Source organism: Colossoma macropomum, unplaced genomic scaffold, assembly GCF_904425465.1.
Source record: "Colossoma macropomum unplaced genomic scaffold, Colossoma_macropomum, whole genome shotgun sequence".
Lineage (NCBI taxonomy): Eukaryota > Metazoa > Chordata > Actinopteri > Characiformes > Serrasalmidae > Colossoma > Colossoma macropomum.
In genome coordinates this window covers 20341003-20368720 of record NW_023494797.1, presented here as the reverse complement: position 1 = coordinate 20368720, position 27718 = coordinate 20341003, and the positions used below count along the sequence as shown (strand labels likewise).

At 40.1% G+C, this 27718-nt stretch overlaps 1 protein-coding gene across 3 annotated transcripts in view; it reads left to right on the top strand.

Moving 5' to 3' along the window:
• Positions 1–27718, top strand: part of phkb (phosphorylase kinase, beta) — a 177651-nt gene that overhangs the window by 56120 nt on the left and 93813 nt on the right. For all 3 annotated transcript variants that reach the window (XM_036584480.1, XM_036584481.1, XM_036584479.1), the window contains 2 exons: positions 10776–10871; positions 12462–12659. In XM_036584480.1, coding sequence (XP_036440373.1) covers positions 10776–10871; positions 12462–12659 — 294 coding nt within the window. The remainder of the gene's footprint in view (positions 1–10775; positions 10872–12461; positions 12660–27718) is intronic.

Sequence of the window (27718 nt, the reverse complement as noted above, 5' to 3'; positions counted from 1 at the left end):
TATAAACAGCTTATATTTATATTTATAAACAACTTAGACTGTCTCGACTCTGTGGCTATACGAGTCAAGAAAAAAAAACAGCTCTAACATGTTTTCTGCCTACTAGGGCCCAACCGATATATCAGTTGACCAATAGTATTGACCGATATTGACGACCCATGGTTTTATTGGTATTGATGATATGCTCTGATAATAAGCAGCTTTTTTGACAGTGCTGGTATTCGATCTCACGGCCTCGTGAGGGAGCTGGACGAAACGTTAGAGCAACCTATATTTTTACTCCAGCTTAACTCAACATATAGGGATAGATCAAAAACATGGACCGTCTGGGGAACCCTGAGAACGATTAAATAGAAGTGACCCTGGGGAACCCAATGTGAGACACTCACTATTTAACTACACTTTATGGCCAGAAGTACTTTTCGGTAACACTTTCTATGAATGTCACCTTTGTAAGCATCTATAAACACATTTATAACATGTTATAATGTATTCATAAGGCATTATAAACATGGTTATGAATATTTATAAAAAAGAATTACACTGAATTACATTTTATAGCCATGTTTATTATACATTATGCATTGTTAATATAATGAATTATAAATAGTGTTAATAACATGTTATAATGTCAGTGCCAAAGAAGTCAGTCCCAGCTTGGAGAGCGTAAAGACAAATACCAAGCTAACGGTGGTGAACATTACCTTTCCCACATTGAGTAAAACACTGATGGCAGCTCTAGTTTAAACTCTGTCATTTGAAGCCTGTAATGTGCTTTACTGTGAATGTTTTAGTGTTTCAGTAAATCCTTCAGTAAATACTTCAACTTGAAGCCTCACTCTGAACACTGGAGGAGGCTTTAGTACAGTACGCTTCACTTTACTTAGAGCGGACAAATACGACTTATGAGCTCTTATAATTTGTTATGATCAGTACTTATAATGTATTATGTTAACAATTCATAATGCAAAATAAACATGGCTATAACGTGTAATGCATTTTTATAAATATTTATAGCCATGTTTATAATGTCTTACGAATGCATTATAACATGTTATGAATGTGTTTATAGATGCTTACAAAGGTGACATTCATAGAAAGTGTTACCCACTTTTCTTGCCAGTAGCACGTTTAGTCAGGCTACTGAAAATCAGTTACACATCCTCTGCACCTTTAAATCAGCATATGGAGCTGGAGCTCTCTGTGTGCTGCCATGTTTCCTATCACTGTGTAAAAGAAACTCCATGCTGCCTTTATTGTTGGATGCACTGTGATGGCTTCTAAGCGAATGTGCGCACATTCAGAACTCGATCCACATCGCTATGGAAACACTTATTATTGATTTGTTTCATCAGAGAAACAATAAAAGGCCACTGAAGTGTAAATAATATTCCTATTCGTGTATTTCGTTGCTGTCCAATGAAAACCATGCATCTCCATTTTTGTCGATTTTTATTTTTCTACATTATTTCAACACACCGGTCCTTTAAGGTCCTCCGAATCATTTGAAATAAAGCCTGTTTACATTAACTTAAACGTACCATTTTGGAGATGCTTGTTTCTCTTTGGACAGCGACGATTTACTTGTTTAAAATGTTACACAAATACAATAAAAACCGACTATTTTCATGCTTGGTTGGATCATGTTGTGCAATTTAGACACAAAGTAGATGAAAAGGCAGAAATAGCAGCGTTTTGGCTCAGGATTGAAGGGTTAATGCTGTTTTAAGCACCCTTTTCTTCATCTGATGGTTTCGATTGTACACACTCCGTTGTAGTCGAAGCACATTTTCTCATCAGCGCTCAGTCTTTATGCCTTTAGGCGAATGATGGTTGTCTGTAAAATGAATCTGCTCCAGTGTGGTAATCTATGTCTCTCCACCAGACACCGGCTCATTCTGCTATACTGGGTCCGATTGTGTTCTGCACAGGCTGGTGATCCATATCGAGAGTTCTTTTTCTGCGGTTGACGAATGGTAGGCGCGCTCGTCGCTCGCGTCCCGTTTCGGAGAAGTCGTTAGTGGGATTAATTTGTTTTGCTGTTGACGAAAAGCTACGACTGCAATGAGCCACATTCATTATAGCTACTAATGTGTTGGGAAGCTGAACAGTCCTGCGTTCCTCCGTGTACGAAACAAACTTGCCACATTAAAATGATTTATTTTTGTCATGATGGAACTTCATGGGTTTATAAGGCAAGAGAAATATGATCTTAACTTTAAAGAACGTTACAATTTAGTGTTATTATCATCCTCAGCCTGATCATCAAACTCAAGAACTCAGAAATCTGTTGTAGTGAAACAGATAATATTCTATGCCGTTCTGTTCTAGTCTGTTTTATTCTGTTCTGATCAGTTCTGTTCTATTAAATTCTATCCTGTTCTGTTCTATTAAATTCTATCCTGTTCTGTTCTATTAAATTCTATCCTGTTTTGTTCTGTTCTCTCAAATTCTCCTCGATCCTTTTCTATTCTGTTATTCTAATTTGTACCTGGCTGTTCTGCTCTGTACAGTTCTGTTTGATCCTGTTCTATTCTGGTCTGTCTTTTCTGTTCTATAGTGGACTTGTATGGTCCTGTCTATTCTGGTCTGGTCTTGTCCGGTGCAGTCTGGTCCAGTACAGTCCGATAGGTCTGGTATGTTCTAGCCTGTTCTGTTTTGGTCTGGTCTGGTCCAGTCCATTACAGTCCAGATGTTCTAGTCTGTTCCATTCTGGTCTTGTATGGTCCTGTCTGGTCTGGTCGGTCTGGTCTGGTCAGGTCCAGTCCAGTACAGTCTGACATGTTGTGGCCTGTTCTGTGCTGTTCTGGTCCTTTTTTGTTCTATTATGGACTTGTCTGGTCTTGTCTGGTTTGGTGTTGTCTGGTCTTGTCTGGTTCGGTCCATTCCATGCTGGAAATTCTTGTCTTGTCTTGTCTTGTCTTGTCTAGTCTGGTCTTTTCTGGTCTTGTTTGATTCAGTCTGTTACATGCTGGACATTCTTTTCTTGCCTTGTCTTGTCTGGTCCGGTCCGGTCCGGTCCGGTCCAGTCCAGTCCAGTACTTTCTAGTCTGGTCTTTTCTGTTCCATTCTGGTCTGGTATCGTCCTGTCTGATCTGATCTGGTCTGGTCCGGTACGGTCTGATACAGTCTGGTACGTTCTAGCCTGTTCTGGTCTGGTCTTTTCTGTGCTATTTGGTCTTGTCTTGTCTTGTCTTGTCCGGTCCGGTCTGATCCAGTCCATAACAGTCGTTCTAGTCTGGACATTCTAGTCTGTGCTATTCTTGTCTAGTCTTGTCCGGTCCTCTCTTCTCTTCTCTTCTCTTCTCTTCTCTTCTCTTCCCTTCATTTTAACCCCATAGCCAGAGAATATCCTAGCATGTAAAGTGTTTCCCTGTCTTCCCTGCTTATCTCGGCTTTACTGACAGAAGTGAACACAGCTGCCATTAAAAATGACACCGTTTTTGACCTTTAATGTTCCAGCCTGCCTTACTTAGCGCTTCGCTCTGCACTAGTGTCATTAGCTTGGGGCTTAGCGCTGTATAGAAAAACTGCTTGATGCGGGTTTCTGCGGATTAGAGTCCAGGTTAATGAAGACTTATCAATTCATTTGCTGTGTTACTGTGTTTTTAACTCCGTGTCAGTACAGAAGTGAGCGAGTGGTGAAAGTCAAGCGCCTCGGGCGTCTGCTGCTCTTTACTCCTGCGTGACTGTTGTGAATGCAGAAGTTCGATTTGAATCGTCTGCTAATGTCAACAGCTTCAGAGCCAGAATCAGAGAACAAAGCACAAACCTGAACATCAAAGGATTTTCGTTATCCGTAAACAGTAATTAACAGCAAATATACCTCATCGGTCACTTTCTTTCATGATCCTGGTCATTCATATGTCTAGTTCCTGACCCAGATAGGAACGAGACCCATCACGTCTTTCAGTCTTTCACCCTTTCACCACATTTATAATCAGTTATTTATAATCATAAACTTTTTGTTGAACCTGTTAAATTTCTTTATAAAACCAAAATATTAACTACTTATTATATAAATATGAAATTATCATCTGCACAGCTGCCATTGCTGTCCCAGACTTTTGCGCTGACCCCCAAAGTCCTTATATTTGTAATTTAGTACTGTGCGAAATGTCAAAGACCACCTTTTTATTATTATTATATATTTAATTTCCACCTAAAACAAAAGCTACAGAGAAAATGGGGCTCCTAACAACCACCTGGAAGGCCTGGGAGACCCCAAAACTGCCCCCATCAGATAAACAGCACTTAAAGCTTTCATCTCTGAGAGAGAGGAGAAAATTGAGCTGCTTCAGATCTGAAAACATCCACAGGTGTTTCTGTCCATCCTTCCACTGTGAGAAGACGACTCAGCGCTGTGGGTCTGAAAGGATGTGTAGCTGTCAAGAAGAACCTCACTGAGAAAAGGAGACGGACACATCAAACAAAGAAGCTGAACGATGGACTGACCACCCCAGAGTCCAGACCTCAACACCACTGAATGTGTTTGATTACTTCAGAAAATGATCAACCAGCTTCTAAGACTGAACTTTGGAGGTGTGTCTGCAGATTCTTTGAGGAACTGAAAGTGAGTCTCCTGAAAAGAACGGAAGCTGGAATAAAGGCAGCTGTAAAGGTTCTGTTAGCAACTGTATATAATCAGCTTCATGTCTGATATGCCAACCAGTTTTTTGCGCACACCTCCCTCAGGCTCATATGTACGAGGGAGACAAATGCATTTTGTCTTTGCTTTTTTTCTGCATGCGTGCCACATAAACTACTTTTAGTTTCGTAACTAACTCAGTCAGAATGCGTCCTGTTTGTGCCTGAAGCCTCTGAAGGCTTAGGAACTCCAGCCCGCAGTGTATTACCGCTGTAATTTACAAAAGGAGCCACGAGGCTGGTGTAGCGACTGCCTCACTGCTGTCTGAGGCTGCATCAGCTCGGAGCGATGGCTGGGTTATTAATGAGAGCTCCAGCTCTCCTCCTCCCTCACGCCTATACATCTACAGCTTTCATCAGCAGGTCCTCTGCTCGTCTGAGCACTAAACCCAGGTGAATACAGATGGGTTTATCCTCTCAGCTCCTGGAAGAGCCCTTTTTGATGTAGCGAAGTTTTTACTGCCTCATAATGTGTCCAAAAGTTTTTAGACATCCAGCGTTTCTTCTGAAATGAAGGTGTTAATGGTGAGTCTGTGCTGCAGTAACAGCCTCTACTCTTCTGGGAAGGCTTTAGATGTTGGAACATTGCTGTGAGGATTTGATTGAGCATTAGTGAGGTCAGGTACTGATGTTGGATGATCAGTTCTGGGTCACTCCAACTCATCCCAAAGGTATTGGATGGAGCTCCATCACTCTAGAGAACACAGTTCCACTGCGCCACAGCCCAATGCTGGGGGGCTTTATACCCCTCTAGCCCACACTGGGCTTTGGGCATGGTGACTTTAGGCTGAATGGGTGGGGCTAAACTGCTCTAGTCTGAATGGGCGGGGCTAAACTGCTGTAGCCTGAATGGGAGGGGTTAAACTGCTGTAGTCTGAATGGGCGGGGCTAAACTGATGTAGCCTGAATAGGAGGGGCTAAACTGCTGTAGTCTGAACGGGCGGGGCTAAACTGCTGTATTGTGAATGGGCAGGGCTTAACTGCTGTAGCCTGAATGGGCGGGACTTAACTGATGTAGGCTGAATGGGTGGAGCTAAACTTCTGTAGGCTGAACGGTGGAGCTAAACTGCTGTAGCCTGAATGGGCGGGACTTAACTGTTGTAGGCTGAATGGGTGGAGCTAAACTTCTGTAGGCTGAATGGTGGAGCTAAACTGCTGTAGGCTGAAAGGGTGGAGCTAAACTGCTGTAGCCTGAATGGGTGGAGCTAAACTGCTGTAGGCTGAATGGGTGGAGCTAAACTGCTGTAGCCTGAATGGGTGGAGCTAAACTGCTGTAGGCTGAATGGGTGGAGCTAAACTGCTGTAGCTGAATGGTGGAGCTAAACTATGTTGCAACTATGCTTATGATAGAGATATCACAACCATGATGAATTTTGGCAGTTTAGTTATCAGGCATGCATTGCGTTGTAAAAACACTGTTTCATCATCCATGGTTGTGACATCACTAATGATCCAGTTGAAGAGAAGCCTTGCTATACAGTCTCAAATCTTAAACAGGCCGTGGCAGAAGAAACTGTGTTTACAGTGTTTTTACAGCTGCTGTGTGTTCTGGGTAGTGAATGGTACATTTTGGACCTTTTCCACTGTTGGTCTAGTGCACCTTTATTTAAAAGGAAGGCACATTGATTTCCATGAAACGGGCCCTTTAATGTATGTCAGTGCATTAGAGATCCACCACCTCCAGCAGCATCTCCTGCCTTTTTCCATTTCCCTCAGCGCATACAAATCACAAACGGCCCTTCTTCCATTATCTCACGCCGTAGTCCAATATCCACAGCACTTCACATATGCACTGCATATGATTCCACAGTCCTCTTAGCATTGTGCGGTTAGACATCTAAATGAATATGTGTACACTGTACAGTGCCCTCCAGCATGCAGATGGGAGTTTTTGTGAAAGCTCTGAGAGCAGGAGAGGTGCTTTAGCTCTTTGTTATTTTCGCTGATGGGTTAAGCGCATCCTGAACGGCACCTGCTGCGTGTGTGTGAGTGTGTGTGTGGTGGTGGAAATGAGGCCGGGCTGAGAGTAGACTCGCTCTGAAATGAAGAAGTGTGGGTGAAGGGGCTGCAGCGGACATGAAGAGGCTACGGGGGAATAATTGGACACGCTGCTGAAATGATTGGAGTGCCCTTGATGGCCAGGGAGCTCCCACTCAGGGCGCTTACCTGATGGGAAAACAAAATGAACTCAAAAACCCCGAGGAAAGTTTCGCAGCAGCCGAAAACGGCACAAAATGTTACATAACGCTGCCTCTGTCGAAGCTTGTGTGGAGGCGTCAGGTGTCATTTTCATGCCATTTCTGAAATGCTTTTTGGTAGCAGCTGTTGTTCAGTTTATTGGAACATGCGCCATGAATTTGGATCAGTTTTAACCCCTTAAACTGCAACCGTGCGGTTCTTATTCGGTTACTGATCTCAAGGCTTATTGTTCATTAAGTGCTGTTCACTTTTACCTGCTACTAATTAGTCAGTCTACTGTGAGTTATTCAGTATCTACAGTGAGTTATTCACTGTCTGCTATGAATTATTCAGTAAGTACTATGAATTATTCAGTAGCTGCTATAAATTAATAATAACTACCATGAACGATTCAGTATCTACTATGAATTATTCAGTATGTACTATAAAATATCCAGTGTCTACTATGAATTATTCACTGTCTACTATGAATTATTCAGTATGTACTATAAAATATCCAGTATCTACTATGAATTATTCAGTATGTACTATAAAATATTCAGTATCTACTATGCAATATTCAGTAGCTGCTATGAATTATTAAGTAACTACCATAAAAGATTCAGTATCTTCTATGAGTTAATCATTATCCACTATTTTTCCATAGCTACTACAAATTATTCAATATTTACTATAAATGATTCAGCAACTGCTATAAATTATTAAGTACTACCATGAATTATTCAGTATCTACCATGAATTAGTCGCTGTCTGCTGTGAATTATTCAGTATCCACTAAAATGATTCAGTATCTACAACAAATTATTTATTGGCAGCTATAAATTAAGTACCATGAAATATTCACTGTCTACCGTGAGTTATTCATTGTCTACTAATTGTTTCATAGGTACTACAAATAATTCAGTATCTACTATGAATTATTCAGTTAGTAGTATAAAATAACTACCATAAAAGATTCAGTATCCACTATGAATTCATTATCTACTAATTATTCCATAGCTACTACAAATTATTCAGTATCTACTTAAAAAAATTTCGTATCTACTACGAGTTATTCAGTAGCTTCTATAAATTATTAAGTAACTACCATGAAAGATTCAGTATCTACTCTTTAATTATTCATCATCTACTAATTATTCCGTATCTTCTAAAAATGATTCAGTATCTGTTATGAATTATTCAGTAAGTAGTATCAATTATTCAGTAGCTGCTATAAATTATTAAGTAACTACCATGAAAGATTCAGTATTTACTATGAATTATTTATTATCTACTAATTATTCCATGGCTAATACGAATTATTCAGGATCTACTATGAATTGTCAGGTGACCACTGTAAACTACTGTATAGGTTCTGTAGTTATGATAGTGAGGAATTAAAATGTGGCGCAGATACAGATATAGAAACAGCGCAGGTTTCAAGCGTTGAGCTCATTTAGCCGTTAATTCTTTCTTTGAGTTCTCCAGCCTGTATTTGTGCATCTTCACCCGACGGGATCTGCAGTCTGAAAAATAAGCAGCGAAGCGGCTCTGGACTGCGGCGATGCCCGACTGCTTTAGTGGAGCAAAACAAAATGAAGACTCATGGGGTTCAGGATGGTTATTAGTCCAGTCGAGCTGCCTTCAGGGACACCTTTCAGACACAGGACTGGAGCTCCCTGCAGGCGTGTGCTCATGTGTTGGTGTGTGTTAGGGCTGTAAAAATACTTGAATGTGTTATAATACAGTATTGTGTAAGTCTGAGATTTAATATTTCAGTCATAACAGCCATTAAGTACAAGATATTCCTGGAAAAAAAGAGGAAATGTGTCTCCTAACAACTACCTGGGAGACCTGGGAGACCCCAAAACTGCCCCCATCAGATAAACAGCACTTAAAGCTTTCATCTCTGAGAGAGAGGAGAAAATCAAACTGCTTCAGATCTGAAAACATCCACAGGTGTTTCTGTCCATCCTTCCACTGTGAGAAGACGACTCAGCGCTGTGGGTCTGAAAGGATGTGTGGCTGTTCAAGAAGAACCTCACTGAGAAAAGGAGACGGACACGTCAAACAAAGAAGCTGAACGATGGACTGACCACCCCAGAGTCCAGACCTCAACACCACTGAATGGGTTTGATTACTTCAGAAAAAGATCAACCAGCTTCTGAACTTTGGAGGTGTGTCTGCAGATTCTTTGAGGAGCTGAAAGTGAGTCTCCTGAAAAGAATGGAAGCTGGAATAAAGGGGAAGAGTGACACACAATCAGTATCTGATATTATATTCAGTTGTTTCAAATTCTGTGTAATTTTCTGCTTTTTTTTCTGATGCTGAAAACTGAAAAACTTGAATGGGTCTCTGACTTTGGCACAGTGCTGTACGTAGTTCTGGAAGTTCAACTGCATCCATTTTTGCGTGTTAGAATACGTGATAATCAATTATAATAATATTCAGAAGGCACCAATAAAATTCTTGGCCTGGTTTTAAACTTCAAATCAAAAACGCTTGCTGTAATATGTTCTAATGTATATTCCACTACAGTGTTCATAGCTTTTACAGTTACTTTTGTGTATTTTATGTATTTTTTAAAAATGATTCTGAATCAAATCAAAGTGAATTGAATCAAATCATTGCACTGAATCATTTCCTAGCGAATCAGAATCAAATTCATTCGTAAGGTCATTTACACACCTGGTGTATGTGTGTTTATATACTCCTGATTTTACTGTGTTTGTAGGAACCAAATATCTGTGTTCCAAGGTGAAACCTTTAGAACCTTCCAGGTTTTCAGAACATCTTTTAGCTCATTTTTATTTAAAAGAATCATCATACTTGTTGAATTGAAAGCTATAATAATTCTCTTATTCAATTCTTACATTTTGTTCGGAATAAAAGGGTTAAATTCTTGAGACGCGCAATTGAAAATTGCCCAATCAGGATAGTTTTCTCTGTGGTGTCTAGGTAGTTACAGCCGAGCGAGCTCTCCTATTGGTTAGGACTTCAGGAGCTGGACTGAAGGCCTCACACATTAGATTAGCTACCAACATAATTAGGAGGTGACAGAGGAATCAAACAATCACGCTGTGTTTTACAGTCAGACCAATTTTAGTGAGGAAAAAGTCACTCTAGGCCTTCTAGAAGTTCTAGATACATCACTGACTGTGAATATGAGTCGTAGACTAAGCAGGTTTCAGTCAGTTGTTAGGAATGGAAAACAGTGGCGGCAGAACTCTTTACTGAGTCACTGGACAACTGATACTCAGTTACATGTTAATGTCTCTTACAAGCTTTAAATAAAACATACGGAGTCTTTTACAAACTTTTACTAATAGCCAAAACATGTTTATGTGAATCGACATTAGGTTTGCACTAACATACTATCAGAATCATAAAGAGATGCTATCAGAAATGATCATTACTGTAGAAGTGTTTATTTGATTGATTCAAAGGCTAAAGGCCTGGCTCTGACACTCAGGCTACCCACTGCTGTGTTCACATCACGATCGGTGCTCTGTTTTATCAGTACACTTATATAAGCGCACTTATCAATGCCACTGCAGTCCCATCAGCTACTTTGGCTTTTGAATTCGGTCCCATTTCAGTAAGTGCTGTGTGGGAGCTCGGTGGCTTTTGGGCTTTTGTTAGCTGCTTCTAATTTGCTTTCAGAGCATCTTGTGCTCATCCAAGACTAAATTGGACAATACCAGCTGCAAACTGTCTGCTGCAAAAAAGATTTTTTTAAATGTCCCCTGAGCTTTTATAGTAATCCAAATGGTGATGTTCGTCACTTTGTGGCAAACGGCTGGTTTATAAAATGTCATCTCACTGCCATTGTGCTCGTACGCCAAAGCTGCTATCAGCTGCAGCAGAAGACGCTGTTGAACGTCTCCCAAGCAGCAGTGCTGACTCGAACACAGAGGTAATCATGCTGCCTGTGTGTTTCTGCTCTTCAGGGATGCTCCTGGTCGGTGATTTTCGTGGATTTGGATGCTCACAACCGCAACCGGCAGACCCTCTGCTCCCTGCTGCCCAGAGAGAGTCGATCACATGTACGTTACAGTGTTTAATACCAGATACAAAATCTGTAACGTGGCAGCCTGCAGGAAAATTAGCTTAATCAGTGTCTCGTATGTTCTGAGGAATTATGCAGTACCTACTGTGAATTATTCAGTACCTACTGTGAATTATTCAGTATCCACTATGAATTGTTCAGTATCTACTATGAATTATTCAGTATCCACTATTAATTATTTAGTATCCACTATGAATTATTCAGTACCTACTATGAATTATTCAGTATCCACTATTAATTATTTAGTATCCACTATGAATTATTCAGTACCTACTATGAATTATTCAGTATCCACTATGAATTATTCAGTATCTACTAGGAATTATTCAGTATCCACTATTAATTATTTAGTATCCACTATGAATTATTCAGTACCTACTATGAATTATTCAGTATCCACTATTAATTATTTAGTATCCACTATGAATTATTCAGTACCTACTATGAATTATTCAGTATCCACTATGAATTGTTCAGTATCTACTAGGAATTATTCAGTATCCACTATTAATTATTTAGTATCCACTATGAATTATTCAGTACCTACTATGAATTATTCAGTATCCACTATGAATTGTTCAGTATCTACTAGGAATTATTCAGTATCCACTATTAATTATTTAGTATCCACTATGAATTATTCAGTACCTACTATGAATTATTCAGTATCCACTATTAATTATTTAGTATCCACTATGAATTATTCAGTACCTACTATGAATTATTCAGTATCCACTATGAATTATTCAGTATCTACTATGAATTATTCAGTATCCACTATGAATTATTCAGTATCCACTATTAATTATTTAGTATCCACTATGAATTATTCAGTACCTACTATTAATTATTCAGTATCCACTATGAATTATTCAGTATCCACTATGAATTATTCAGTATCCACTATGAATTATTCAGTACCTACTATGAATTATTCAGTATCCACTATGAATTATTTACTATCCACTATGAATTATTCAGTACCTACTATGAATTATTTAGTATCCACTATGAATTATTCAGTATCCACTATGAATTATTTAGTATCCACTATGAAGTATTCAGTACCTACTATGAATTATTCAATGTAAACTTTACATTGTTTTTAAAATCAGCTATGAATTATTCAGTATCTACCATGATTTTGTTCAGTATCTACTGAAATGTAATGAATTTTATTAAAAGTATATTTATATTTCATATTAACTGGACAAATTAGAGTATAGCTAAGTTATATTAAAATGACTAAAACGTTCTAGATATGAAACTTTTAGAGGTCATGATGACACTTTATTTGGAGTGGAGTAGATGATTAATAAACTCTTAACAGATTATCAGTAACACATCAACAACATATCAGCCTTACCTAATCCTGTACTGTCCATTTCCATAAGCACCAGCTTGACCAAGCCTACTTCCCCATACACTCAGGTGTAGTAATACTAACGTGATTCTGATGCTGTAGAAGGTCGTGGGTGTAGAGACGGAGGTTCATAGGGAAAGGATCTGATAATGAAGGACGAAAGGGGCAGAAAAAGGCTAATTTGTGTCTCTTGTTGTTCTTTAGAACACGGATGCTGCCCTCTTGCCCTGTATCAGCTACCCAGCCTTCGCAGTGGACGACGACGCTCTTTACAGCCAAACGCTGGACAAGATCGTCCGGAAGCTGAAGGGGAAGTATGGCTTCAAGCGCTTCCTCCGAGATGGCTACAGGACGGCCAACGAGGACAAGAACCGGAGATACTACAGACCGGCAGAGATGAAGGTTAGCAAATCCTCCAGTGTCCCCCACAGAGTGACCACCACTCTAATTAATCAGTGTCTACTATGAATTATTCACACCTGTGAATTATTCAGCAGCTATTATGAATTATTCAGTACATACTATGAATTATTCAGTACATACTATGAATTATTCAGTATATAATATGCATTATTCAGTACATACTATGAATTATTCAGTATATAATATGCATTATTCAGTACATACTGTGAATTATTCAGTACATGCTATGAATTATTCAGTACATGCTATGAATTATTCAGTACATACTATGAATTATTCAGTATATAATATGCATTATTCAGTACATACTATGAATTATTCAGTATATAATATGCATTATTCAGTACATACTATGAATTATTCAGTACATGCTATGAATTATTCAGTACATACTATGAATTATTCCGTATGTAATATGCATTATTCAGTACATACTATTAATTATTCAGTCTCTACTATGAATTATTCAGTATATAATATGCATTATTCAGTACATACTATGAATTATTCCGTATGTAATATGCATTATTCAGTACATACTATGAATTATTCAGTCTCTACTATGAATTATTCAGTATATAATATGCATTATTCAGTACATACTATGAATTATTCAGTACATGCTATGAATTATTCAGTACATACTATGAATTATTCAGTATATAATATGCATTATTCAGTACATACTATGAATTATTCCGTATGTAATATGCATTATTCAGTACATACTATGAATTATTCAGTCTCTACTATGGATTATTCAGTATATAATTTGCATTATTCAGTAAATACTACAAATTATTCATTAACTACTATCAGTTTTTCACCATCTACTATGAATTAATTAGAATCTACAATGAATTATTCAATATTTACTATGAATTATTCAGTAAGTACTGCAAGTTATTCAGTATGAATTATTGAATTATGAATTACTATGAATTATTCAGTATCTACTATAAATTATTCAGTAAGTCCTGCACATAATTCAGTAACTGTCAATTTTTCACCATCTACTATCATTTTTTTCACCACCTACTATGGATTAATCAGAATCTACTGTGAATTATTCAGTACCTACTATGAATCATCAGCTAAGAATGTTTCAGTAACTACCATGATTTTATTCATTTCTACTGAAATGTAATGAATTTTATTAAAACTATATATTTCATATATATTATTCATGCCTTTATGTAAATTGACTGTGTAACACACTATAATAGCTCTAGAAGTTTAAAAGTTTTCGTCAGGAGCTCTTTGTTCGGTCTGAATGGGCGGAGGTGGTGTGTGTGCTTTATCTCTGTGTGTTAGGAGTCAGAGATTAGCCTTCAAAATAAAGATTAGCCATAATGCTAAAACACCGCACACAGGCATTTCCATATGCACCTTTTAATCCAGCTGAGATTAGTTTATTTATTTCTTGTCCTGCTGTTGGCGGCGGAGCGGGAGATTGTGCTGGCCTTGGGTAAATCCCATCTGATTGGGTTGAAGCTGAGAGGATATTAACTTTATCCTTCGTCTGAATCTGAAACGGGGAACGTAGCTACTTAACACACAGCAAATCAGTCTATTAGCTGCTGCAGTTGACCTCCCGGAATTAACGAGCTCACATTTAGCAGGAGATGGGAAACAGGAAAAGGGCCTGTTAAAGGAAAACTCCAGCGCTATTTTTATTTTTTTTAAACTAATCTCTGGCCGCGTCTGTGCCGCGTGGTTGATTACCGCAGACGCGCTTCCCTGCACTTACAAAAGAACAGAAAACCCTTTGACTCCAAACTTGCTCGTAATAGAAGCTAATGGGCAGTTACTGCGTCCTGCACTACAGCGAGGGGATCTGGGCCCCTGCTGAGCCGAGCAGACAGTCAGGCAGCGAGTGTTTGTGCTAAGCTGCTCCGCAGTTGGGCTGGAACTAATGATTATTTTTATGAGCGATTAATCTATCAACTATTATTAGTGTAATTGGCTACTGTCACTATCATTCACAGTTCTGTCTGTGCAACACACTTCCTATTTTTCTAGTTATGTCAAAGAATATGACAGTGAAAGTCTTAAAGGGAGCCGGCAAGTCCTTAATAAATGGGGTTGAGTGGAGCAAAATGGCTAAAAATGGAAAATTAAAAGTGTTTCTAGTCATTAATGTGGGAGCTCACTTTAATTTGGGGAAAATAAAATAATGTATTATCAGCGAATTTCTATTTTTACAGAAAGTAAACTACAGTTTACCTTTACTACAGTAAACAGGTTTTGAGCAGCAGGATACTAACATTTCTGCTGCTGAGAGCTGATTGGTTGGCATTACTGCTACTGAGCGCTGATTGGTTGGCATTACTGCTTCTGAGCGCTGATTGGTTGGCATTACTGCTACTGAGCACTGATTGGTTGGCATTACTGCTACTGAGCGCTGATTGGTTGGCATTACTGCTACTGAGCGCTGATTGGTTGGCATTACTGCTACTGAGTGCTGATTGGTTAGCATTACTGCTACTGAGTGCTGATTGGTTGGCATTACTGCTACTGAGCGCTGATTGGTTGGCATTACTGCTACTGAGTGCTGATTGGTTAGCATTACTGCTACTGAGTGCTGATTGGTTGGCATTACTGCTTCTGAGCGCTGATTGGTTGGCATTACTGCTACTGAGTGCTGATTGGTTGGCATTACTGCTACTGAGCGCTGATTGGTTGGCATTACTGCTTCTGAGCGCTGATTGGTTAGCATTATTGCTACTGAGAGCTGATTGGTTGGCATTACTGCTACTCAGTGCTGATTGGTTAGCATTACTGCTACTGAGCGCTGATTGGTTGGCATTACTGCTTCTGAGCGCTGATTGGTTGGCATTACTGCTTCTGAGCGCTGATTGGTTAGCATTACTGCTACTGAGCGCTGATTGGTTGGCATTACTGCTTCTGAGCGCTGATTGGTTGGCATTACTGCTTCTGAGCGCTGATTGGTTGGCATTACTGCTACTGAGCGCTGATTGGTTGGCATTACTGCTAATGAGTGCTGATTGGTTAGCATTACTGCTACTGAGTGCTGATTGGTTAGCATTATTGCTACTGAGTGCTGATTGGTTGGCATTACTGCTACTGAGCGCTGATTGGTTGGCATTACTGCTACTGATTTGCTGATTGGTTGGCATTACTGCTACTGATTTGCTGATTGGTTGGCGTTACTGCTTCTGAGCGCTAATTTGTTAGCATTACTGCTACTGGGCGCTGATTGGTTAGCATTACTGCTACTGAGCGCTGATTGGTTGGCATTACTGCTACTGAGTGCTGATTGGTTAGCATTACTGCTACTGGGCGCTGATTGGTTAGCATTACTGCTACTGAGCGCTGATTAGTTAGCATTACTGCTACTGAGTGCTGATTAGTTAGCATTACTGCTACTGAGTGCTGATTGGTTAGCATTACTGCTACTGAGAGCTGTTTGGTTAGCATTACTGCTACTGAGAGTTGATTGGTTAGCATTACTGCTACTGAGAGCTGATTGGTTAGCATTACTGCTACTGAGCGCTGATTGGTTAGCATTACTGCTACTGAGCGCTGATTGGTTAGCATTACTGCTACTGAGCGCTGATTGGTTAGCATTACTGCTACTGAGCGCTGATTGGTTGGCATTACTGCTACTGAGAGCTGATTGGTCGGCATTACTGCTACTGAGCGCTGATTGGTCGGCATTACTGCTACTGAGCGCTGATTGGTTGGCATTACTGCTACTGAGTGCTGATTGGTTGGCATTACTGCTACTGAGTGCTGATTGGTTAGCATTACTGCTACTGAGTGCTGATTGGTTGGCATTACTGCTACTGAGAGTTGATTGGTTAGCATTACTGCTACTGAGAGCTGATTACTGCTACTGATTTGCTGATTGGTTGGCGTTACTGCTTCTGAGCGCTAATTTGTTAGCATTACTGCTAGTGGGCGCTGATTGGTTAGCATTACTGCTACTGAGCGCTGATTAGTTAGCATTACTGCTACTGAGAGTTGATTGGTTAGCATTACTGCTACTGAGTGCTGTTTGGTTAGCATTACTGCTACTGAGTGCTGATTGGTTGGCATTACTGCTACTGAGAGTTGATTGGTTAGCATTACTGCTACTGAGAGCTGATTACTGCTACTGATTTGCTGATTGGTTGGCGTTACTGCTTCTGAGCGCTAATTTGTTAGCATTACTGCTACTGGGCGCTGATTGGTTAGCATTACTGCTACTGAGCGCTGATTAGTTAGCATTACTGCTACTGAGTGCTGATTAGTTAGCATTACTTCTACTCAGTGCTGATTGGTTGGCATTATTGCTACTGAGTGCTGATTAGTTAGCATTACTGCTACTGAGTGCTGATTGGTTGGCATTACTGCTACTGAGTGCTGATTGGTTAGCATTACTGCTACTGAGTGCTGATTGGTTGGCATTACTGCTACTGAGTGCTGATTGGTTGGCATTACTGCTACTGAGTGCTGATTGGTTAGCATTACTGCTACTGAGTGCTGATTGGTTAGCATTACTGCTACTGAGCGCTGATTTGTTAGCATTACTGCTACTGAGTGCTGATTGGTTGGCATTACTGCTACTGAGTGCTGATTGGTTAGCATTACTGCTACTGAGCGCTGGTTTGTTAGCATTACTGCTACTGAGAGCTGATTGGTTGGCATTACTGCTACTGAGTGCTGATTGGTTAGCATTACTGCTACTGAGCGCTGATTGGTTAGCATTACTGCTACTGAGCGCTGATTTTTTAGCATTACTGCTACTGAGTGCTGATTGGTTGGCATTACTGCTACTGAGTGCTGATTGGTTAGCATTACTGCTACTGAGCGCTGGTTTGTTAGCATTACTGCTACTGAGAGCTGATTGGTTGGCATTACTGCTACTAAGTGCTGATTGGTTAGCATTACTGCTACTGAGCGCTGATTTTTTAGCATTACTGCTACTGAGCGCTGATTGGTTAGCATTACTGCTACTGAGTGCTGATTGGTTAGCATTACTGCTACTGAGCGCTGGTTTGTTAGTATTACTGCTACTGAGAGCTGATTGGTTGGCATTACTGCTACTGAGTGCTGATTGGTTAGCATTACTGCTACTGAGCGCTGATTGGTTAGCATTACTGCTACTGAGCGCTGATTTTTTAGCATTACTGCTACTGAGTGCTGATTGGTTGGCATTACTGCTACTGAGCGCTGATTGGTTAGCATTACTGCTACTGAGAGCTGGTTTGTTAGCATTACTGCTACTGAGAGCTGATTGGTTGGCATTACTGCTACTAAGTGCTGATTGGTTAGCATTACTGCTACTGAGAGCTGATTGGTTGCCATTACTGCTACTGAGTGCTGATTTGTTAGCATTACTGCTACTGAGAGCTGATTGGTTGCCATTACTGCTACTGAGTGCTGATTTGTTAGCATTACTGCTACTGAGAGCTGATTGGTTAGCATTACTGCTACTGAGAGTTGATTGGTTAGCATTACTGCTACTGAGTGCTGTTTAGTTAGCATTACTGCTACTGAGTGCTGTTTGGTTAGCATTACTGCTACTGAGTGCTGATTGGTTAGCATTACTGCTACTGAGTGCTGATTGGTTGGCATTACTGCTACTGAGAGTTGATTGGTTAGCATTACTGCTACTGAGAGCTGATTGGTTGGCATTACTGCTACTGAGCGCTGATTGGTCGGCATTACTGCTACTGAGTGCTGGTTGGTTAGCATTACTGCTTCTGAGCGCTGATTGGTTGGCATTATTGCTACTGAGTGCTGATTGGTTAGCATTACTGCTACTGAGTGCTGATTGGTTGAAATTACATCTACTGAGTGTTGATTGGTCAGCAGGACTTGATGTTGAGTTATACAGGAGGACTGTAGACTCTAGCACATATAGATAATCCTGTAATTGTCCATATTTTAGTAAGTTTATTTATTTAAAATGTTTAGCCTACAAACCTACTTTAATTCAAATCATTCAGTGGTTTTTAATGTGTCCTCAGTTCATCCTGTAAAACTGCAGTTTTATCTGCCGTATATTTAAACAGAGACCTGCGCTGCGGTGTGTAGAGAAGACTCTGTGGCGAATGATTAAATCTCACTCAGTGATTTCAGTAGAGTGCAGCAGGAGGCCTGCAGGGCGGCTCCGCTGATCACTCTTTCCACCTGGGCAGTATTTATTTAATACCTGCGCTCTTCTACAACCTTTATCTCTCCTAGTTAGAACAGAATCGCTCAGGGCTTTCAGAAACCATGCAGATTTACTCAATGTGCAGACTGTCCACGCTGACTGAGCTGATGTGCTCCTAAAAGTCTGCTGTGCTCTGGTAGTCGTGCAGTCTGAAGTCGCTGTCCAAAGAAAAACGTATCTCCATTTTTGTTGATTTTGACTTTTTTACATCATTTGAGCTCATTATGAGAAAATGTCATGATGAACGGAACAGAAATGCTCCAAAACTGCATGGAATAAAGCCTTTTAACATTTACTTACATTGAAAGAAAAGAATGTTTTTCCCTCTTGTTCCTGTAAACTTACCAGTTTAGAGATTCTTGTTTTCTTTGGACATCAACAACATATTTATAAAATTAAAAATGAACTTATATACTGTCATATATTCTGTAGTCATATAATATCAGTTAGAGCAGCCACGAGTAGTTTACAGTGCTGATTAGTTGTCAGAGATCTTGTTTATGGGAAAAAATTGATGCACCCTGAATGTTAAAACAAAAGCTTCATAATCTTCATAATCTTTATGTGACATGTTTCCAACAGACTGTAATACACTACAGGAAGTGTAGGGGGCGATATGGCTTCTACTGTTTCATTTAAAAAGCTCTATAATGTTCATATGATCCACACAGTCATTCTGACAGACTGTAATACACTACAGGAAGTGTAGGGGGCGATATGGCTTCTACTGTTTCATTTAAAAAGCCTCTATAATGTTCATATGATCCACACAGTCATTCTGACAGACTGTAATACACTACAGGAAGTGTAGGGGGCGATATGGCTTCTACTGTTTCATTTTAAAAGCCTCTATAATGTTCATATGACCCACACAGTCACTCTGACAGACTGTAATACACTACAGGAAGTGTAGGGGGCGATATGGCTTCTACTGTTTCATTTAAAAAGCCTCTATAATGTTCATATGATCCACACAGTCATTCTGACAGACTGTAATACACTACAGGAAGCGTAGGGGGCGATATGGCTTCTACTGTTTCATTTAAAAAGCCTCTATAATGTTCATATGATCCACACAGTCATTCTGACAGACTGTAATACACTACAGGAAGTGTAGGGGGCGATATGGCTTCTACTGTTTCATTTAAAAAGCTCTATAATGTTCATATGATCCACACAGTCACTCTGACAGACTGTAATACACTACAGGAAGTGTAGGGGGCGATATGGCTTCTACTGTTTCATTTAAAAAGCTCTATAATGTTCATATGATCCACACAGTCATTCTGACAGACTGTAATACACTACAGGAAGTGTAGGGGGCGATATGGCTTCTACTGTTTCATTTAAAAAGCCTCTATAATGCTATAATTTCACGTCTTAATCAGTTTGTTTTACCGTATCATTGTATTTATGTTGATTTTTAATGTTATATCTTATTCTAACAGGTAAAAACAAACTTTCCACCAAAATAAACAGTTCAAACAGCTGCTTCAGACTTTTGTTTGTCGGTGGCCGAGCGTTGCAGTCCAGTCCGAGATCGAGGACATTTAAGGCCTTGAGGAATGGTTCTTTCAGTCAAATTAGGTTTCAGCCTTGCTGCGGTTGTGGATTAATTCAGTTATTTTCTCATCAGGCTGCTGACTCTCCCCGTTTCGGTCCTGATGCGGCTCAGGCAAGATACGCCAACGAAGCGAGACCAGTTCAATTAACATCCTTTATTTCATTATGCCATAATCTCCTGCTCTTATCTCCTCCGATCACCAGCGCAGATAGAGAAGTCTTAATTACACTTGGGGAAAGTTTATAGACATCGTGTTCCCCATCAGTGTTCAAAGCCAAGGTTGGGGGGTGGGGGTGGGGGACTCTTCTGGAGCCAGACTCAACAAAGTGTGTTAAGAAATAAAATCCTAATAATAAGATCAATGATAATGTACTAATATACAAATAATAATGTTTTACAAAGCAATGAAGCACAAAAGGAAAACAAAAGAAAGCCGAATAGAAAACAGTAGAAAAATAGAAACAAAATCCTCTCAGATGTCCTTTTTAAGATAAATTGTTAGCCTTCAAAAATTTCTTGAGATTTTTCTTAATTTGACTTTTACATTTTGTTTTTTTAACAATTTTTAGAAGAAGTGCAGTTTTACTATTTTTATTTTTTTTTTTTGTAACAAAAAATGGCATAGAATAACCCCAGGTTTGATTAAACTGGTTCTATAAAACAAACCATAGGAATAATCACTGGTTATAGTAATCCTGTGCTGTAAAACGAACCATACAAGTAATCTCAAATTATACTAATCCCATGCTATGAAGTTAACCATAGAAATAACCCCAGATTATATTAATCTTAAACTATGAAACAAACTATTGAAATAATCCAGATTATACGCCAATCAGGCATAACATTCTGACCACCTCCTTGTTTCTATGCTCGTTGTCCATTTTATCAGCTCCACTTACTGTATAGGTGCACTTTGTAGTTCTACAGTTACAGACTGTAGTCCATCTGTTTCTCTGATACTTTGTTACCCTGTTCTTCAGTGGTCAGGACCCCCATGGACCCTCACAGAGCAGATACTCCTTGGGTGGTGGATCATTCTCAGTCCAGCAGTGACACTGAGGTGTTTATAAACTCCAGCAGCACTGCTGTGTCTGATCCACTCAGACCAGCGCAACACACACTAACACACCACCACCACGTCAGTGTTACTGCAGTGCTGAGATTGACCCACCACCCAAATAGTACCTGCTCTGTGAGGGTCCATGGGGGTCCTGACCACTGAAGAACAGGGTAAAAGGGGGCTAACAAAGTATGCAGAGAAACAGATGGACTACAGTCTGTAACTGTAGAACTACAAAGTGCACCTATATAGTAAGTGGAGCTGATAAAATGGACAATGAGCGTAGAAACAAGGAGGTGGTCATAACGTTATGCCTGATCGGTGTATGTATCCCATGCTATAAAGCAAACTGTTAAAATAACCCGGATGATATTAGTCCTGTGCTATAAAACGAACACTCTTTATAACTTCAGCGTGAATGGGCGGAGCTAGACCGCTGTAGGCTGAATAGATGATTATTTGTGAATGCTCTTGTTTTCATGACATCACAAAAGTAGTGAATTCTTAAGAGCCATTTTTTGTGCAGTCTAGTTTCCATATATGGACTGTATTTGAATATTTGACATAGTAAAAGAACAGAACACTTTGCTTCCACACCATCTTATTAGCTTCTATTATAAATTAGCTTCACTTGGGGCAGGTAGGGATTAGGTTGAATATGCCGGATTATCCCTTTAAGGTCTTTTGTAGGTTATTTTGTCTTTGAAATCTTTGTGAATTCGACTCTGATCTTTTGAATTTGAGATTGAGTCACAGCTCCACTGTAGTTCGAATTTAAACGCCGATCTCTCTATTGTACTTAGGAATGTTTCATGTTATGAATAACTGCACTGTTTGTTTATTAATCTGCTTAGCAGCAGCTCTGAAAGGTTTCTAGCCTTCATCTTAATTGCGGTGTGGAAATGTGTTGCTAAATACGGCGGCTGTAATTGCGGACTAAGACGCGAGCGTCGTGCCCACGCAAACGGACGAATTCAGCAACGCTCTCAGGATGAGATGTGTGTTTGTTTGGCAGGATTTGGCTGCAGATGGATTGCTCTTGTTCATCTCGTGCCGCCCACACAAAAATATAGCTTTAGTTTCATATTTTCATTTTATTTTGTAACGTAGAGGGAGATGAAGAGGCAGGATACAAGTCCTTGTTTTTATTGGAAGCCATGGCTAAAGTAACAAAACAGTAACGACACTCACTAAAAATACTACAACAGAAAGAAAACAAGACTCAGGGACATGAAGACGGGTTGTTATGACCTGTCTAGGGGTTTTGCAGTAATATAAAGAAGACAAAAGAAAACCAGTCTGGCTACAGAATTTAGAGAACTAACTTACCTACATTAAAATAATGCAATGAAAATATACTAACTAGGCCCAAAACAGGAAACACATCGGGCCAAAGGAAAGAGCACCCACTCCTACACCCTGTTTGGCATAAGAGGGGGTTACAGAGATGGCTCTTAGGCTAGCTGTTAAGCAGTAGAAGTAATCTGGACTAAAGACGTAGTCAGAACTGAGCTAATATATCGAAAAGAAACAGCCGTAAAACAAACATCTAACTGGGCCGCGGTTCTGAGCTAAAACATTCGGCCCAAGCCGCCCTGCAGGTAAAGCCTCAAGGAAGTCAGAACCAGCCGTGGAAGATGTACGCCGTGTACTTGAAACCAGCCAATCAGAAGCATGTATTGTCACAGGACTCCGGCCAATCACATGCACGAGTGAGCGAGTTCCTTATAAGTGAGAAAGAGAGAGCTTAAGAGAAACAAGCGGAACAAAAACATAACAAACTAGAACACCGAGCAAACTCAAAGCACACAGTCAGAGGGATGAATACACACGGAACCAGAAACACTGTGAGAGGGCGGAGCTACAGACAACAGACAGGTGAGACGGATGACAAGAAGACAGGACTAAGGAGGAGACAAAGACCAAAATGACAACAAAAGCACATGGCTGACATAAACAAAGGCACATGGAAGAAGAAAACAAAGGCTGAAACAGAGAAAGACAAAGACAGGGCAAGACAGAACGCCACACATGGCAACCAGTGGGTTTTTTAGCTTGTCTTTAAAGGGTGCCTATCATAAAAACCTGAATTTTGAAGTTTAATGTAGTACGTAAGCGATGTAAACACTTCTAAACATATCGTTCATTTCCCAGAACACATACGAAAACTGAACTGCACAAACAGCCTGATCTGAATTGTTTGTGATGGAAAGAAAGAAAAATGATCGCTCCACAAAGAGACAGGAGTGAGTGGAACTCCGGCGCCAGTACAGCAACCCGGGACCCCAATGCGTTATGGCAGCCCCCCTACATTTAGATGACTTTATCCTCCAAATATTACGACTTCTTTCTCTGAATAGTACAACTTTTTATTCGAAATATTACAACTTTATTCTCGGAGTCTACTATTTTTATTTTTATTAACAGTGGCCTTAAAATGCCCTCGTGGCATGCTGCTAGCGCTACTAGTGTTTTTATGCCTGTTATGAAGAAAAGGACCATGATGCATTGAAACAACAATAAACTACATGATAATACTTATACTTATGCTTATCATAACAGTCAAACTTTTCCTGACTTCGTCAGTCTTAAATGAGACGGCAGGGTTACAGACAACAGACAGGCGAGACAGATGACAAGAGGACGGTAACAGAAACAGCCTGTTTAAATCTTTTAATTTTTACCCGATTTTCTCCCCAATTTAGTCGTCTCCAATTCCACCCGCTAGTTAGGACTCCCCCAATCACACGATGCTATCAACACTAGGAGGGTGAAGGCTAACACAGGCTTCCTCCGAGACCTGTGAAGCCAACCACCGCTTCTTTTCGAGCTGCCGCTCACGCAACGTCACTGGACAGCCGAACGCGCTCGGAGGAAAGCGCCAACCGCCAGATCTGTTACGTCAGCTAACAGACGCCTGCGCTGACTAGCATCGCGCTGAGTGATGGGGGGAGAAGGAGGGGCCATCCACCCACCCAGAGAGAGCGAGGCCAATTGTGCTCTCTCGGACTCCCGGCTACGGACGGCTGTAGCATCACCAGGGATCGAACTCGCGATCTCCTGATGAGGGCCAACGCTTAGACGGTTGCGCCACTCGGGAGCAGCCTGTTTAATTCTAAGGGGATGAAGAGAAGTTGGGGAATTTGAAAACGGTCATGTGATAATGAATTATTGTATCAGGAAAAGTGAGATACTGGCCCTTTAAAAGCTTTCAGTAGATGGTTCATCTGTCCGTAGCGAGAAACGTCACATAATTTAAATGAGTTCATCACAAACATCTCCACATCCGCATCGATTTTAATTTCAGACCCAACTGATTCATGGCTCGTCTGCGTCGGGTGGAGGGTGGTGGTGGGGGGGTGTAGGGGGTTTGGGGTGGGGGGCCCGCGTGGTGTTTTAATGGAGTTTCTGCTCGGCTGCTGTACTGATAGCATCTGACACATAATTGTTTTCTGTGTCTGTGCTGCGGCTTGTCTGAGGCTTTGCTGCTGTGTGGCTTCAGATATTATTGGAGTCGTTGAGGAAAGAAACAGTGATACGGATGCAGGTTATTGATCAGCACGTCGGCTCGTGTTTGTGGTAGGAATATGCAGTCGTTTCAGTCCAGTAAACTTCGAGACGGTCGTGTGTGTTTTCAGTCTGATCAGCATTACAACATTATGTTCCATTCACACATCACACCTAAGCATGTTATTAAAACCATTTACCTGGACATTGAGCGTGTTTATGCTTGTAAAATCACCACATACCTTCAGAATACAGGCAGATAAATATATATACAGTAAAATGTAACTAAAATTTCAAATATCTTGTGAGCTAGTTGGAAGAACAAAGTTTGGTTCCAGATTCCTCCTGGACGTCTCCAGCCATCGCATGGATTTATTAAATTTCATTGCCAGTGCACACAATTTAAGATAAAGAAGAATTGATAAGCCAAACCATTGGACGGTAAATACAATCTATATATATATATTTCCAAACCCAGTATTGATTGTATTTACCGTATATATATATATATATATATATATATATGATGCACAGCTGTAGGAGTCGCTCAAGCCATTTGAACGTTTTTACTTCTTACTTTGCCACAAACAGAAAATGGACACTTTTTTAAGATCACACTTGACCAACAGCCGATTTGGTCAGACTCTGAAGATGAGACGACACTAAATTCCCAAACTGTCATCACCACTGAGCAGCTTTTCAGTCGGCAGCTGTGACAGAAGAACAGCTAACCAACCTGGAATCAGCCAGAAATGAACCCAACACCATTCGCCAAACTAAATGGGCTGTAAGATGCTTTACAGACTGGCTGGAACAAAACAACATTAATACTGATCTGGCAAAAACTGACAAAACTGAGCTAAACTTGATATTGCGGCAGTTTTATGGCTCAGTCTGATTTGGTCAGACTCTGAAGATCAGACTACACGTTTGGCGAATGGTATTGGGTTAATTTCTGGCTGATTCCAGGTTGTTTAGCAGTTCTTCTGTCACAGCTGCCGACTGAAGAGCTGCTCATGGTGATGACAGTTTGGGAATTTAGTCTAAGGAGCTGGAGAACGAACTGCCGGCTGTGCAGCGAGTGGGCGGAGCTCGTTACTCTGACGTAGCAACAAGCTGCCTGTTAAGGAACTATAATCTGGTGAAGGAACTGCGAACATTAAAACATATTAAACGCCGCGTTCACGGCCCAGTTTATTAACTTATTACTGTATTTATTTAACTGTTGTATTAAAGCAATAGAACACTCGAGGAGTGTGTTATCGCCAATAACATCACGGCTGTGATGATCTACGGCGACCAAATCACAGCAGTGATGCTCGAAAGTTTGTGAACCCTTTAGAATTTTTACATTTCTGCATAAATAGGAAAATATTAGAATTGGTCATTTATTTAAAAGTATGTGAACCTTTAGGATTAGCAAATAATTTGAAGGTGAAATTAGAGTCGGGTGGTTTCACTCAATGGGATGGAATCAGGTGTGAGTGACCACCCTGTTTTATTTAAAGACCAGGGATCTGTCACAGTCTGATCTTCACAGCACATGTTTGTGGTAGTGTATCATGGCACCAACCAAGGAGATTCTTGAGGACCTCAGAAGAAGAGCTGTTGATGCTCATCAGGCTGGAAAAGGTTACAAAACCATCTCTGAAGAGTTTGGACTCCACCATCCACAGTCAGACAGACTGGGTACAAATGGAGGAAGTTCTAGACCATCGTTACACTGATGAAGTTTTAGGTCAAATTTATGCAGAAATATAGAAAATAATAATAAAAACAAAACACAGACGCTTTTTGGATTTTTTTACGTTTGAAAACAGCCCAGTAATTTTATTTCTGCCCAAAATCATTAGTGCCTACTTCACGGAATATTATTATAATTGATTATAATTTATTCTAATATTCAAACATAATGTCTAAACTTCCAGGACTGCAGTGCTGTGCAAAAGTCCACTCGTTCATTTAGGTGGTTCATTTCTCAGCAACAGGAAAAAATCAGAAAATGACATAATTAGAACCGCATTTCCAAAAAGGTTGGGATGCTGTGCAAAATAACAAATAAACAAAATGCAACTTTTTTGGAACGTGTTGTTGGCATCAAATTCAAAATGGACACAAATTAAAAAAAAAAAAACAAACTATAATTTCTCAGTTTCAGCATCTGATATGTTTATATCTTTCTACTATTTTCAATGAAATATAGGGTTTAAATGATTTGCACATCATCGTATTTTGTTTTTATTTACATTTTGCACAACGACCCAACTTTTTTGGAAATGAAGTTGTACATACAGAAAATTACAACGCCTAAATCTGATCTCGGCTGTTTGAGAGTCAGTGAGTCGCTTTTCACCTTTATTCCAGCTTCCATTCTTTTCAGGAGACTCACTTTCAGTTCCTCAAAGAATCTGCAGACACACCTCCAAAGTTCAGTCTTAGAAGCTGGTTGATCATTTTCTGAAGTAATCAAACACATTCAGTGGTGCTGAGGTCTGGACTCTGGGGTGGTCAGTCCATCGTTCAGGAATGAAGAGAAAGAAAAGGAGGAAAGGAAAGAGTGAATGACATGGAATAAGGAGAGAGGAGAAGAAATAAAAGTGAGGAAATAATGAGATGAAAGCAGCAGGTGAAGGGAGAAGAGAGGAGAGGAGAAGAAAGGAGAAGAGAAGAAAAGAGAGGATGAGAGAAGAGAAGAAAGAAGAAGAGAAGAGGAGAGGAAAAGAGAAAAGAAAAGAAAA